This window comes from Leptidea sinapis, chromosome 38 (assembly GCF_905404315.1).
Source record: "Leptidea sinapis chromosome 38, ilLepSina1.1, whole genome shotgun sequence".
In the NCBI taxonomy this organism is placed as follows: domain Eukaryota; kingdom Metazoa; phylum Arthropoda; class Insecta; order Lepidoptera; family Pieridae; genus Leptidea; species Leptidea sinapis.
Window position 1 is genome coordinate 4,160,808 of NC_066302.1, and position 13,240 is coordinate 4,174,047.

The 13,240-nt window shown below is 32.8% G+C and overlaps 2 protein-coding genes across 2 annotated transcripts; one reads left to right on the top strand and one right to left on the bottom strand.

The window, feature by feature from the left end:
* Positions 1-1,485: 1,485 nt before the first annotated feature.
* LOC126975881 (60S ribosomal protein L21) lies at positions 1,486-2,636 on the bottom strand. Its single transcript, XM_050823975.1, has 3 exons — positions 2,500-2,636; positions 2,160-2,296; positions 1,486-1,859 (listed from the first exon to the last, which is right to left on the bottom strand). Exons 2-3 carry the CDS (start codon positions 2,286-2,288, stop codon positions 1,509-1,511), a joined length of 480 nt encoding a protein of 159 aa, XP_050679932.1. The 5' UTR covers positions 2,289-2,296; positions 2,500-2,636; the 3' UTR covers positions 1,486-1,508.
* An 873-nt stretch (positions 2,637-3,509) lies between these two features.
* Positions 3,510-11,824, top strand: LOC126975855 (uncharacterized). Its single transcript, XM_050823929.1, has 8 exons — positions 3,510-3,732; positions 3,807-4,198; positions 4,272-4,328; positions 5,698-5,823; positions 6,013-6,169; positions 6,589-6,708; positions 7,019-7,272; positions 10,713-11,824. The coding sequence occupies exons 1-8, from the start codon at positions 3,649-3,651 to the stop codon at positions 11,740-11,742; spliced, it is 2,220 nt and encodes a 739-aa protein (XP_050679886.1). The 5' UTR covers positions 3,510-3,648; the 3' UTR covers positions 11,743-11,824.
* Positions 11,825-13,240: the final 1,416 nt, after the last annotated feature.

Here is a 13,240-nt window from a genome sequence, read left to right on the forward strand (position 1 = left end):
TTTTTTGAAGGTACCCATGTCGTATCGTCCCGGAAACACCGCACAAGGAAGCTTATTCCACAGCTTTGTAGTACGTAGAAGAAAGCTCCTTAAAACCGCACTGTGGAGGACCGCCACACAGATATGCAGAAGAAAGTGCGGGGATAGTCTGCCCCACACTTTACAGAGAACACAACAACACTACTTTCTCAGGCAACATTTTAACGCAGAATGGCGTGTGTGGACAACCCATTTGATTTAAACAAAAACAAAAAAATCCAGCAGCATTCTTGCCATTCACCAACAACGGTGGTCAACTGTTGCTAAACAAATGTTTACCATGAATACGAAACTAGGTACAAAAATTCTTGACAGTACGCAACATAAGTTGATCCAGTACACTGTGTATACTGGTATAGCTCATGCATCATCGGCGTATAAGGAGCAGCAGCAACTTACAATACTCAGCAACTTACGATCCAGGACACGTGAACATTCCACCTTGGAAATAAATTCTTTGAGAACCACATTTTGTAGTTCGATATTCATGTTGTATGCGCCCTCATGAATTCGTAAATCCGTGACGCAAAATGAAGTCATGTGTGTACCTATGCATTCAATAGAATTGTTTATAAAATTTGACGACCCATATAGCCGAATGGTTAGTGACCCTGACTACTAAGCTAGAGGTCCCGGGTTCGAATCCCGGTAGGTGCAATCATTTATATGATGAATATGGATGTTTGTTTCCGAGCCATGGATGTGTTTATATGTATGTTTAAGTAAGTATATTGTATTAAATATATCGTTGTCTTGTACAGGCTATGCCTAGTTTGGGGCAAGATAATTTGTGTAAATGGGTGTCCATAAAAATAAAAGTAACCTACTCTAGAATTCAGACCTGAGTTAAATACTAAAACCCAAAAAACGTATATTTTACATGACACCTACTAGATTTGAGTTTGAGCAATGAATTAGCCCATAGAAATAAGCAATTGCTTTAGGTGTATCACGGTACAATTAACAGCATCGGAAAATTTTTAGATAGCCCAAGAAAGGCTGGCTAACAATCTGCTTGAAGATCGGCGCAAATAAATTATTTAGAAATTTTTATTATTATACTGTAACTCAGGCACTGACAACCCTGTAAGAAAACAATTTTTGTTGATAAAAGTTGAAGAAATGTACTAATCTATCGAAGCAGTCCTACATGCCTGCAAACACAAATTGCAAGTTTTACATAAAGTTATCTGCCTCTAAGTTTGTACTGTTAATTATTCTGTGATATAAGTTTCAATAAATTTGTATACCTATAATTAATAACATTGACAACTAGTTTTAAAACCAAAATATAACACCACTTACTATTTATACACTTCTTACTTTTTTTTTGTAAGAAATAGATGTTGGGCCCAAAGTACCCCTAATCAACATAGCCATTTCACTTGCTATTAAAGTCTATTATGTATATTATGATAATAGAGGTAATTCAAATAAAAATAAAGATTACTTATAAATAGTTTATTCTTTTAAGCTACGAACTCGTACGGGATTGGAGCAAGAAGCATTGGTTTCTCAGCTCCATTAACAATACAGGCAGCTCTTGGGGGTTTTGGTTGTCTTTTGAGATTGACAGTCTTGTTGGCTGCCTTGGCATCTTTCAATAACCTCTCATTTTCCTTAACACGCTTAAGAAAGTCCTCCCTGCATTTGGAGTGCTTTACATGTTCAATTCTGATGTTAATTCTCTTAGGAATGATTCTTCCACGAACCCTCTTGTTTACAATAACACCAAGAGCATGGGCAGTTACATTATATACACGGCCAGTTTTTCCGTGGTATACTTTGTGTGGCATACCCTTTTGAACTGCACCATTTCCCTATAAAGTAAAATAAATTCATTACTTCTTTAAACTAAACAATACTTATAGTTAATACTAAATAACAGATTAACATTATCATAGTTTAGATATATCAACTATACTTTACATTTGAATGATATTAATTCGTATCAGTTGTTAAATTTTAAAAGAATCATATTATGACATATCCTTCAATATTCTGTTAAGGCAATTGGCAATCAGCATTTTATTTGTAACAATAAAAAAGGTATTGTTAAAGGTATCATGGTTGAAAAATAAAATCTGAATTCGTAATTGCTAGTCTATTTGTCAGCTTACCCTGATATCAACAATATCGCCAACTTTGTACACTTTCATATACGTCGACAGCGGGATAGTTCCATGAGTACGGAATCTTCGGGCAAACAAATCCCTAGTTCCGCGGCGATAACCCTTGGAGTTAGTCATTTTGTTATCTGAAAAATAAATTCACCTTTCTTGTTTTAGATATCCGCACGTGGCCGAAAACTTCGTTAATAACTTATCAAGTGGAACTTTCAGCAATAGATGTATACAATTAGATTTCTTGTGAATTAACAATTTAGTAGCCTTATCGCAATTTTTATAAGATATTAGTAACGTTAATAATATTTATTAAATAATTAAATATAATAATCACCTCAGCTTGACAGCGCTGTGATATAGGAAAAGGATCCCAAAAAATTAGGTTATACCAAAGAGAATTTAACCACTACGTTCGTACGATCAATAATTAAAATTGTTACACCTATGCCCTATGGATATGTCCAAAGAGAATTTAAACTCTTCGTTCAGTAATAATACCCAATAAATAATAAGAAGATAACTACTAAAATAATTTGAAGAATTATTTTCAATAGACCGTTTTTATAGCCGAGTGGTTAGTGACTATTCCGCTATGGGTCAAACATTTAGATGATGAATAATAATGTTTGTTTCCGAATCACGGATGTTAGAAATAGAAATTTAATTATTCACCATAGCAAGCGACAATAACATAACATAATACACTTGATAAATGTTAAATGCAACAACTAATATAATATTATACAATTTTAAAAGACCAGAACCATGCATCATTAACCTCTACACAATCTACTATACTATAGTAAGCCTTCGGGCTAGGATGAACTTGAATGATCCCGTAGCAAGTCTCTTTTGGAGCATAAAAATACTGTGAACATTTGCAGCATTTCCTCACAAAATCAACGAACTGTATTCATATCAGTCTACTATCTTTATAACGGCAAAAGCTGCAGAACTCAATCTAGTTGCTAAGTTACTGATATACAGTGGACTCCCAATGTAGTTTACTATTTATGGTAATCTATCCAAGAAAAACAGTCTCAGAATCTACAAATTCTTTATTACCATAACCTCTGTTTGTTTCACATATTTTGCTGTAGTTGAGATCGAATAAAATTGGATTATTTACTATTTAACAATAGGTTATTATTTGTGATCTAATTTAATACTTTTAACGTAGTACACTGTATTTTGCTATTCACCTACAATATGAAAATCTTAATCTTCCATTACAGATTCAATTAAATTTAGTCTCCGTATATATCTGCAATTGATAAGGCTGTTCGACCGAAAACCCTTGCCTGGCCCGGGTGAGATAAATGAAATAAAAATTAAAAATACTTAAACATCTCGCTGCCTACCAGGGCCATGAAATCTAATAAAAAAAAGTTGTTTGTTTCTTGTCGTAATTGGTAAATATTTTGTTAACTGCAGTTATTAAACTGATTTAGTTTTCTTGTAATGTTTTTATTCAACATTAAGGATGAATACACACCTTGAAACAATTCTTTTGGATTCACGTCAATACACACCCATTTATTTTGTTGAAGCACCATCCATTGAACAGGTAAATTATTTACACCGCATGATTGTGATAATCTTTCTTACAATGATTTTATAGTGGACTGTTGATATTTACAGCCAGCATCAATTGTCGCTTCACAAAGTGATGAAAGGCCGGTCAGTGCTAAACTCAAGGAGTTCTATGAAAATAGCGGAAAATTGGAAGATAACCTAAACATACAACAGAACAATAAACAACAACCAAATTTAATCAACAATGTTGGAAATGGCTTAAAACTAGCGAATTTTGTTTTAGCCCAAAGCCAAAATAAAACCAACACAATAAAAATCAATGCAACTACAACAAAAAACGTTGTTTTCAATCCAGTATTTATTACAAATTCGAATAATAGCCTGGTTCATTCGTCGAAAACAGCTGTCTGTAGTAAAATTATCAAACCAATATTAAGGCAAGGTCATCAGAAATCAAAGACTAGTCAAGTACTCCCTAAATTGAAACCAAAAGAAAAGTATGTTATTGTCTTTAATATATGAAAATAGTGTTTAAATTGTTTTGTTATTAATTTATTATTTTGTTTTTAGTAATACAAAGCCAATCAAATCGGTGCAATTAATTAAGTTAGGAGAAACATATCACAGGTATGTTTATTCAATGTATATTATGTTGTAATATTTTATAATTAAGTACAAATACAATACACACATATTTAAATGTTGGTGGAAACAATTTACTAGTATTTTGTATTTGTAAAATATGTTATCGGTTTCAAAGGCTCACACATCATTGGGTTTTGGAGACTTCTAAGACACTGCTAAGTTTAGATTGTTATTTAATTAACAATAGTCTAATTAAGTGTCAAATGTTAACAAGAATTAAGCTTTCATTGCTTTTCCCACCATATGCCTTGTTAACTTTTATGAGTAGCACATTAATTGCCTAAATTATTTAATATTGAATTGGTGTGTGTTTAAAAGAACTCTAATGGAATAGAGTGGTCACCTTTCTTTATGATTGGCTATTTACAATTAACACATACAATAAAAGTTGTGTGAATTTATAAAACATTGAATTTCAAACTTAAATTTTTTTGTTTTTTTTTCAAAATAGGATTTTTATATACACTCTTTACATATATATACATTTTATTTATAATTTAATTATTAAAAAATATAATTATATTAATAATAATATGACTTAATAATTAATAACGCTATTTATATAAAAAATAATAAAATAAAACTTAAATAATCTAATAAAATTAATTAATTACGAATAGAAAATATTAAATTTGCTATCTGCAGGTAAGGTGCCCATAAAGCTGGCAACATTACCCATTTGTATAGCCAAACTTATCCTTTGACAGAGGTACATACCAGATCTTGGGTCACCTGTTAAATCAGTTAGACGCCTGGATAGCTCTTTTATGAGTTTTTGTGCCGATGAACCCCAAGGACCCATCGTCTCCACCCCAAAGGAAACAAATATGTATCCATCACCGAGTGATGCATATTTCCTCCGCTTTAGGTTTTCCGCAGTTTCCGCCGCTGCACCTCCCGCTCTAGATGAATGTTCAATATGAGAGGGGGCTAGCATGTCCACACAAGTCGCATCCCACACCAATGGCTTTCCACGACTCCAAGGAATCAACGTCATGCCATCAGGCCTCTTACCATCATCACGTGAAATTCCATTCGGCGCTACGATAGCTAGCATGTTGACGGTAGTAAAGGCCCGACACAAGACGTAGTTTAAGGCGGCAAGATAAGTCATGGTTACCAAGGCTGTCTACATTGGCAATTGTTCTAGGGATACCCAGGCGTAAACCAACTGCAATTGAGAAGCTGAAATTATCGAGAAGTTTCCCTATGTTACTCAAAGGAGTGGCTATGGTAACTTAAATAAATTAATTTAAGTTACCATATATTATTAATTATACCAATATTTATTGCAACTGCAGATATTTCTTAATAATTTTTAGACTTAATTAGTGTCTTGATTATGTTTCAGCCTAAATGAGCTAAGTGATGAACAAATGAAAATAGTTAATCATGCTATAAACATATATAATAACCCGAAAATCATGGCAAAAGACCAAAAATATGATCCTGCTACAAGTACAAAAGTTGTATATAAGTAAGTTTAATTCGGATAACAACATGCCTTTGCAAATATGAATCTTTTTTATTTTTTTGGGGAGTTAGTGAAACATGGCATATTCATACAAATTTTTCTGCTTTTTGTACTAATTCGCCACAAAGACTTCATAGATTTATTGTCTATCTAAAATATTGCAATTAATTATTTTAAACTTAAAATTTGCAGAGTTGTTCCACCCAAGGACATATCAGTAATTGGTACAAATAAAGCCATTGTTAAATCAAAAAAAGTGGAAAGTAAAAGAAATACTATAAAAAAACAAGATAAGAAGGAGTATAAAAAAAATTTGAAAGAAGATGATCCCACCCTAGTCCAAAATGAGGTGAAATTTTAATTATACTTAAGAATCAATTCATAAATATAATTAATTTGTATTTATAAGGAAAAGTTAATGTCATCAATTTGTATTTAAATTATGACTTATGAATCATAAATAATATTTTTAATTAATCATCAATTTTTATCTCAGTGTTCAACCATATAATTTGAATGCTAGGTGATTTTGTATATTAAAGTACCACAGGATATTAAATTATCCTGATATGTGTGTTAATATAATGTATAATGTTGCCATATTATAGCATAATATGTTAAAAAGGCATTTTTTTTCTCAAAATTGATTCCTTTAGAATTCTTTTTGATGTCATTTCTAATATACTAGACACTACTACCACTTTGGAAACAAATGGCGCTATGAGAGAGAGAAGGGTTTGTTTGTTAATATACCACTATTTTTTTTAGGTAAAGGTGACAAAAAGTGGGAGAACCATAAGACTACCTAAAAGTATATTGCCTGAAGAGGACTTGCACAAATCAACAAAAAAAAATAGGACTGTATTAAGTTGTTATCAATGTTCTTCAGTAAGTTTTCCTATATCACTTTATGACAGATAAAAACAAAAAGCCTGTTGGTCAGTAGTATTTAATCATAATAATTGGTTGCTCCCTTCTTTGTGGTTTTGTAGTTCTGAGAATTTTCAGTAAATATGTGAACCAGTTCTGAAAGAACTCTTTAAATAAATTAGTCTCTACAGTTAAATATGAACAGATAATTAATCTGTGTAACTATAGATTTTTTTTTTAAATAACATTATAATTTATGGATAAACATGAATAGAAATGAACATAACCCTAAATTTGATAAATAATAATAATGTAACATTAATTTCAGATATTTAACAGTCTCTATAGTCTACAAAGGCATTATGAAAGTGATCCCACACATGCACCAGGAAAATGTCACTCAAATCTCTTTCAATGTCTTCTTGCAATCATAAAGACCAGCTGCAAGCAAGATAAAGCCAGTATATTTATTCAACAATTGCAGCAGCTTATTGATACAATTAAGTCCCTGATTCCATGTTTGTTGAGAACTGATGGATTAAGTAAAGGAGAGCCGAGCACAATTAATGAGGACATTGGAAGGTAATATTTATATAGACTTCACTGTACTTTTAAGGTAGTCCAGTGTGAAAGTAATAATAATATTGACACACTTTTACAAAAAATTATCTTGCCCCAATCTAAACAAAGCCTGCTTGTATAGGTGCATAACAGGATACATTCACAAAATTAATTTGTACCAAAATTCCCGCATCATCCAACAGATAGCTGGCCGAGAGGGGCGCGTTCGAGTCCTGAATTATCCATAAATTTTGGTACAAATCAAATTTGTATGTTTAATCCTAGAAGTCAAGAGTCACTATTTTAAACCCCCAATTACTAGGTCTATCCCCTTCAAACAACATGGTTTTATGAAGGATCGTTCCACCGTGACTAACTTGGCGGTATTCACCGATTACGTATTAAAGTGCATGGATGAGAGGTATCAGGTAGATGTGATCTACACAGACTTTGAAAAAGCATTTGGCCGTGTGGATCACATAATATTACTCCAGAAGTTAAATGCACTCGGAATTTGTGGGAATCTGCACAGATGGTTCACCTCATATATCACGAATCGTATGCAGGCTGTTGTGACGGGTAGCGCCAGAAGCGACTTCGTGTCAATACCATCAGGTGTGCCACAAGGCTCTATCCTTGGCCCGCTTTTGTATAATGCCTATTGCCTAGGATTGTCGTTAACGTTAAAAAATGCCACTACATAACATTGACACGTAAAGTAAAACCAATACATTTCGATTACAAGATAAACGGCGGATCAATATCTAAAGTGAGCTCAGTTAGAGACTTGGGAGTCAAAATTGATACTAAGCTTTCTATGAACGACCAGGTTAATATCGTAGCAGATAAAGCATATAAGCAGCTGGGATTCATCAAACGCGCAACTAGTAATTTCAGCAACATAGAGTGCATAAAAAGTCTGTACTTCAGTTATGTTCGCAGTGCACTTGAGTATGCAAGTAACATCTGGTCACCTTACTACATCATACACAAACAAAGGATTGAATCCATACAAAAGCAATTCCTAAAGTATCTAGCGTTCAAGCAATTTAAAAACTTTTCATGCTATGAAGAAGCTTGTAAGCACTACGAAATTGACACTTTAGAGAATCGAAGAAAGCTAAACGATATGCTGCTATTGCAAGCAATCCTAAATGGTAATTAGCGAGTTATTCATTGAACGTCCTAAAATTTAGAACTCGTCACATGCACCTTCTGGCTGTACCAAAAGCTAACACCAACTACACACAAAACTCTGTTCTGCAACATCTGGCTCTCACCTACAATAAAGCTTATTTTAATTTAGATATGTTTTGCTTGTCCAAAGTACAGCTAAAAAAAGAAATAAGAAATATACATCGACTGCAATGATTATTCAAACACACACACACACATACACTACACACAACCTTACATACACGCACACACACTCCTGTAACCTTATTTTGTAAAGCTTATTTTCTAAGTAGCTTATTATAGTAATTGTAAATATTTTATCTTATTCTGGCTTGTTTAAATCATAAAATGTTACTTCTTTTGTTTAATACTTATATACTGTAATCAGTTTTGGCCTTATTTTTATACTTAATAATGTAATTATATTGTACATAAATTGTGACGCTGTAGATTACATGAAAATAAATAAATAAATTACATTTGAATTAAAATCAAATACTGATTACTGACTTACTACTTAATAAAAAAAATTTACATAAATAAAGAATCTGTAGAATTATTGTTTTTTTTTTATGAAAATACGGGACGAGACGAGCAGGACGTTCAGATGGTGGTAATTGATACGCCCTGCCCATTACAATGCAGTGCCGCTCAGGATTCTTGAAAAGCCCAAAAATTTTGAGCGGCACTACAATTGCGCTCGTCACCTTAAGACATAAGATGTTAAGTCTCGTTTGCCCAGTAATTTCACTAGCTACGGCGCCCTTCAGACCGAAACACAGTAATGTTTACACATTACTGCTTCACGGCAGAAATAGGCAATAGAAATATTGTATTATACAGAAGATAAAAATATATATAGAACTATAAATATATGTAATAATTATAATTTTAAAAATTTGAAACAGTGATTCTGATAACATGATCGTCCAAGCACCACAGCTCATTCACACATGACACATAGAAAAACCATCGTCTCGGTTTAAAAAAATATACATACATAAATATAAATAAAATAACCTGTGTCAAAATTTAGTGTGTTTGTTTTTCAGTGTAAATTTTTACACTTTTTGTTTACATTAAAAGGAAAACCCAAAAGCTTTGCTTGAGGTTAGATATGGCATTGCTTGAAGGTATCCAACCTTCAGGAATGCCTTTATCTATCTTAAATACCGGCAACATTCCTGAGATTCCACCGGAGTTGCGAGAGAATATAGGTATTAGTTTATCAGAATTGGGTGTTGAAAAAAAATAAATTATTGATTTTTTTTATGTATTGTAAAACTTTATTATTAACAATATTGATATTTAATGCAAAAAGATTCAAATAATATTTTTTCAATTAATTATAAAATATAAAAATTGATGAAATTTAAATAAAAATCACGTGACTATAAACGCGCCATGATTGGTCACCATAGTTGTGACGTCATAATGTTCTAGCTATTTCATAACAGTACAGAGTTTACGGCTATTACACGTGACTAGACAATAATATTGAAAATTTATTGCTAAAATAAGAGTTGTTAATTGGTTGCGATTATCTATGTGTGATAAAGGATCTATTAAGGCAAAGTCTGATAATATTCCTAATGTTGATATTAGAGGTGCTAATTAATAACAATGGTATTAAGAAATACTTACATCGAAATGATCTACACAACAAAAAAAAATGGATTAGGTTTTGGGATTATCACAGTGCACTGCTTGAAACCATTTATTTCGACGTTTGTCATCTTGGGGAACATTTAAAAAAAATTGTCAGGAGTTGTTTTTGTAGTATTCGTACATAATTTTTTGAAATTTTTAAAATAAATTTAAATATTTAACAATGACAACAAAATTAAATAGATCAAAACACTGTATTTATTATTTTTCTATCAACTGCAATGAGTGAAAACTAATATTATGACTCAGGACTCAGACTCTATATATCTGACAGGATTGAAAAATAAATTTTTATTTTGAAATAACTTTTGAATTATTGTGAAAAAAAAAAAGTTTTGTTATAAAACTTATTTATGACCTTTCCATTTATCACAAAAACAATTTTTTTTTTTCAAAAACCCAATTCTACTCCAGAAAATAAGGAATACCTGTACCTTCTAAATCAGATATTTTAGCTGTTTCTTGGATTGTTTCCTTAACAAATATTGTAGTTGTGAATCACTCCTTCTGTTAGAGCATATAACACTTAAATTCATTTGGTAGCTTCACTTATTTACATTGTAAAAAAAAATTAAACAAAGCTATGGAAAATTTAATTAGATAATGTTTTTTTTCAGGGTACTAGGACTGGATCCCGGTAAATATATTTTCAATTTAGATGCTTTAGACTGTGTAAAGGATAAGGATGGACATTGTTTACACAGCCAACCATTAAATCATACAAATCAAAGTACACAAGTTGCAAATAATAACAATGATAACATAACATCACCACTGATAGATAATTGTGCACAAATAAATATGAATAAAAAATGGACCACGGTGGGCAAACGAATTGAACAGGGAGGAAAACCAAGACTTTATACAAATAATAAAAAAATTAAATTAACAGCACAATCTGAATTACCAACCCAGCTTAAAGATGAAGACATTGCTGCCTTTTTTAGCAATACCCAAAAGACTGATATTAATATAAATCAAAATAAGTCTGATAAAGTAGCCAAAAAAACAGATGGAGAGATGGAACAAGATATTAATATAGAAAACTTTAAGAAACCACCACATATAAAATTTCACAGTACACACTTTGATATTCGGTCATCGCCTATAAAACCAACTACGAAACCAACACATTTTACTAGATTTCAAATCAATCCTGATAAAATACTGAAATTTAATATTCAAGAGATTAAACCTCTGATAAGTCAAGAGAATGGAATCATGGCAGGAAATCAAGATAATAATATTATGGAAACAGATATTCCAGAACAAAACAACACAATAATGGAAAATATTACATCATGTGACAATTTAAATGAGATTGGATTTGATACTACAAAAGATTGGCCCATGAAATATGTACAAAGTGAAACACATTCAGCTGAAACTTTATTGAATGAATCAACAGACTTCCTTAAATCAAATAATTTATTGCAGTCAGATTTAAACCATATTAATGATACTCACAAACCATTAGAGAACATAGCAACCGACAGTCAAATGGCTTCAAATAATTCATTGTTAAGCCAAGTTTCTGAATTAAACTTTTTTGATTCTTTAGGAAACACTTGCTTGTCATTTCCTGATGACTCTGCTAGGAATAGTTCTGTAAATGATTTCCAACTAGATTTATTATTTAGTAGTTGATCTAAATTTTTTGGTAAAGATAGCATAATTTTGTATAATTATAATTCTGTAAGATAGGAAATAAGAAAAATTGATAATTTTATTCCCACTGAAGTTTTATTCATGTCCATTCTACAGTTCTAAATCAAAACGTAGGTATTGTATTTTAGCTTTAAATGTTATATTATGTATTTATAAATGTTCCCAACAATCGGTACGTTATGTAACTTCTATCGTGTCGCCATGCTGAAAAAACAACTAACTGGGCGTGATGTATGAAGGATCCAACATCTTCAAATAAGTATCTTTACGAATTTAACATTACCCCCACCGCCAGAAATTTTAGTTTATCAAAAAGCAATAATAATAACGAATAAAAAACTGATTAAACTTGCAAGTTATAAGTTTTATTAACTTTTCAAAATGAAAACGGGACCACTGAGAAAAAACATTGAATACTCGTCCAAGGTTCCCTCTTCCACGGCATTGTGAAATGCAACCACAGCTGCCTGGGTGTCCATAAAACGTTTTCCTAAAATTATTTATTTTTAGTTAACTTATTTATTTTATTCCACGCGTGACAGCGCAAATAATCTATCGTTCGCCAGGTGCTATGCGACTAGGCGTTGCCGTCGCGAAGAAGGATCCTACTGCGAGGTAGTTTCTTCAGAACTTTTCCAGACAAGTGGCAAACAATTGTTAGTGTACCAACCTGAAGTAACTTTTTTTTCGGTTCTATAAAACAATTACCGCGTAGGCAATGACCGGTCTTTCCGAAGAACGAGCAATTCATCTTTCTCCCACGATTTTGACCTCTTCTCACTTTAGTTGGTAACTCCTCGGAAGGAAACACCGACTGAGACTGTTTTCGGGATCATAACAGTCGCACCAGAATAGCACCACCCAATCTTCTCCCGTGGGTCTCGTAAGAGGAGAGGCGACTTAGGGATACAATACATTAGGAGGATGGGCAGCAACATCTTTCCGATGGAGCATCAACGTCTACTGCGATTATGGCAAAACCCAAAAACATTACTGACACTAAAAGGCCCCGGCGCCCTCGCTATAGTGGTGGCCACTGTAGAAGCTACATAAGCGACGGGGCAGGGGGTGCTAAGAACGTCCGGGTTTGGCAAGGCTACAATATACAATAGCTACAAACGAAGACCATTGGCCCTGGCAACATATAATCTCAAGACACTGTGAACCAAAGAGAAGTTGGAGAAACTGGAGGAAGCGCTGAGCAGACTACGATGGGATGTCATGGAGTTATCTAAAGTCCGAAGACAGGGTGAGGGCTCGATAATCTTAAATTACGGACACGATATCCAATTCCTAGAGTGGTGTCAGGTTCCCCGTCCAGAAGTCTTTTATTACCAACCATACCTATTTGGGAATTCTGTCGACGAGTGTAGCGTTCATAATACTTGGAAATTACTGAACGGCATTCGTTGAAACTCATTCAGTTTTACGCTCTGACGAGGGGGTGGAGTCCATTTATGAAGACATCTCAACAGCA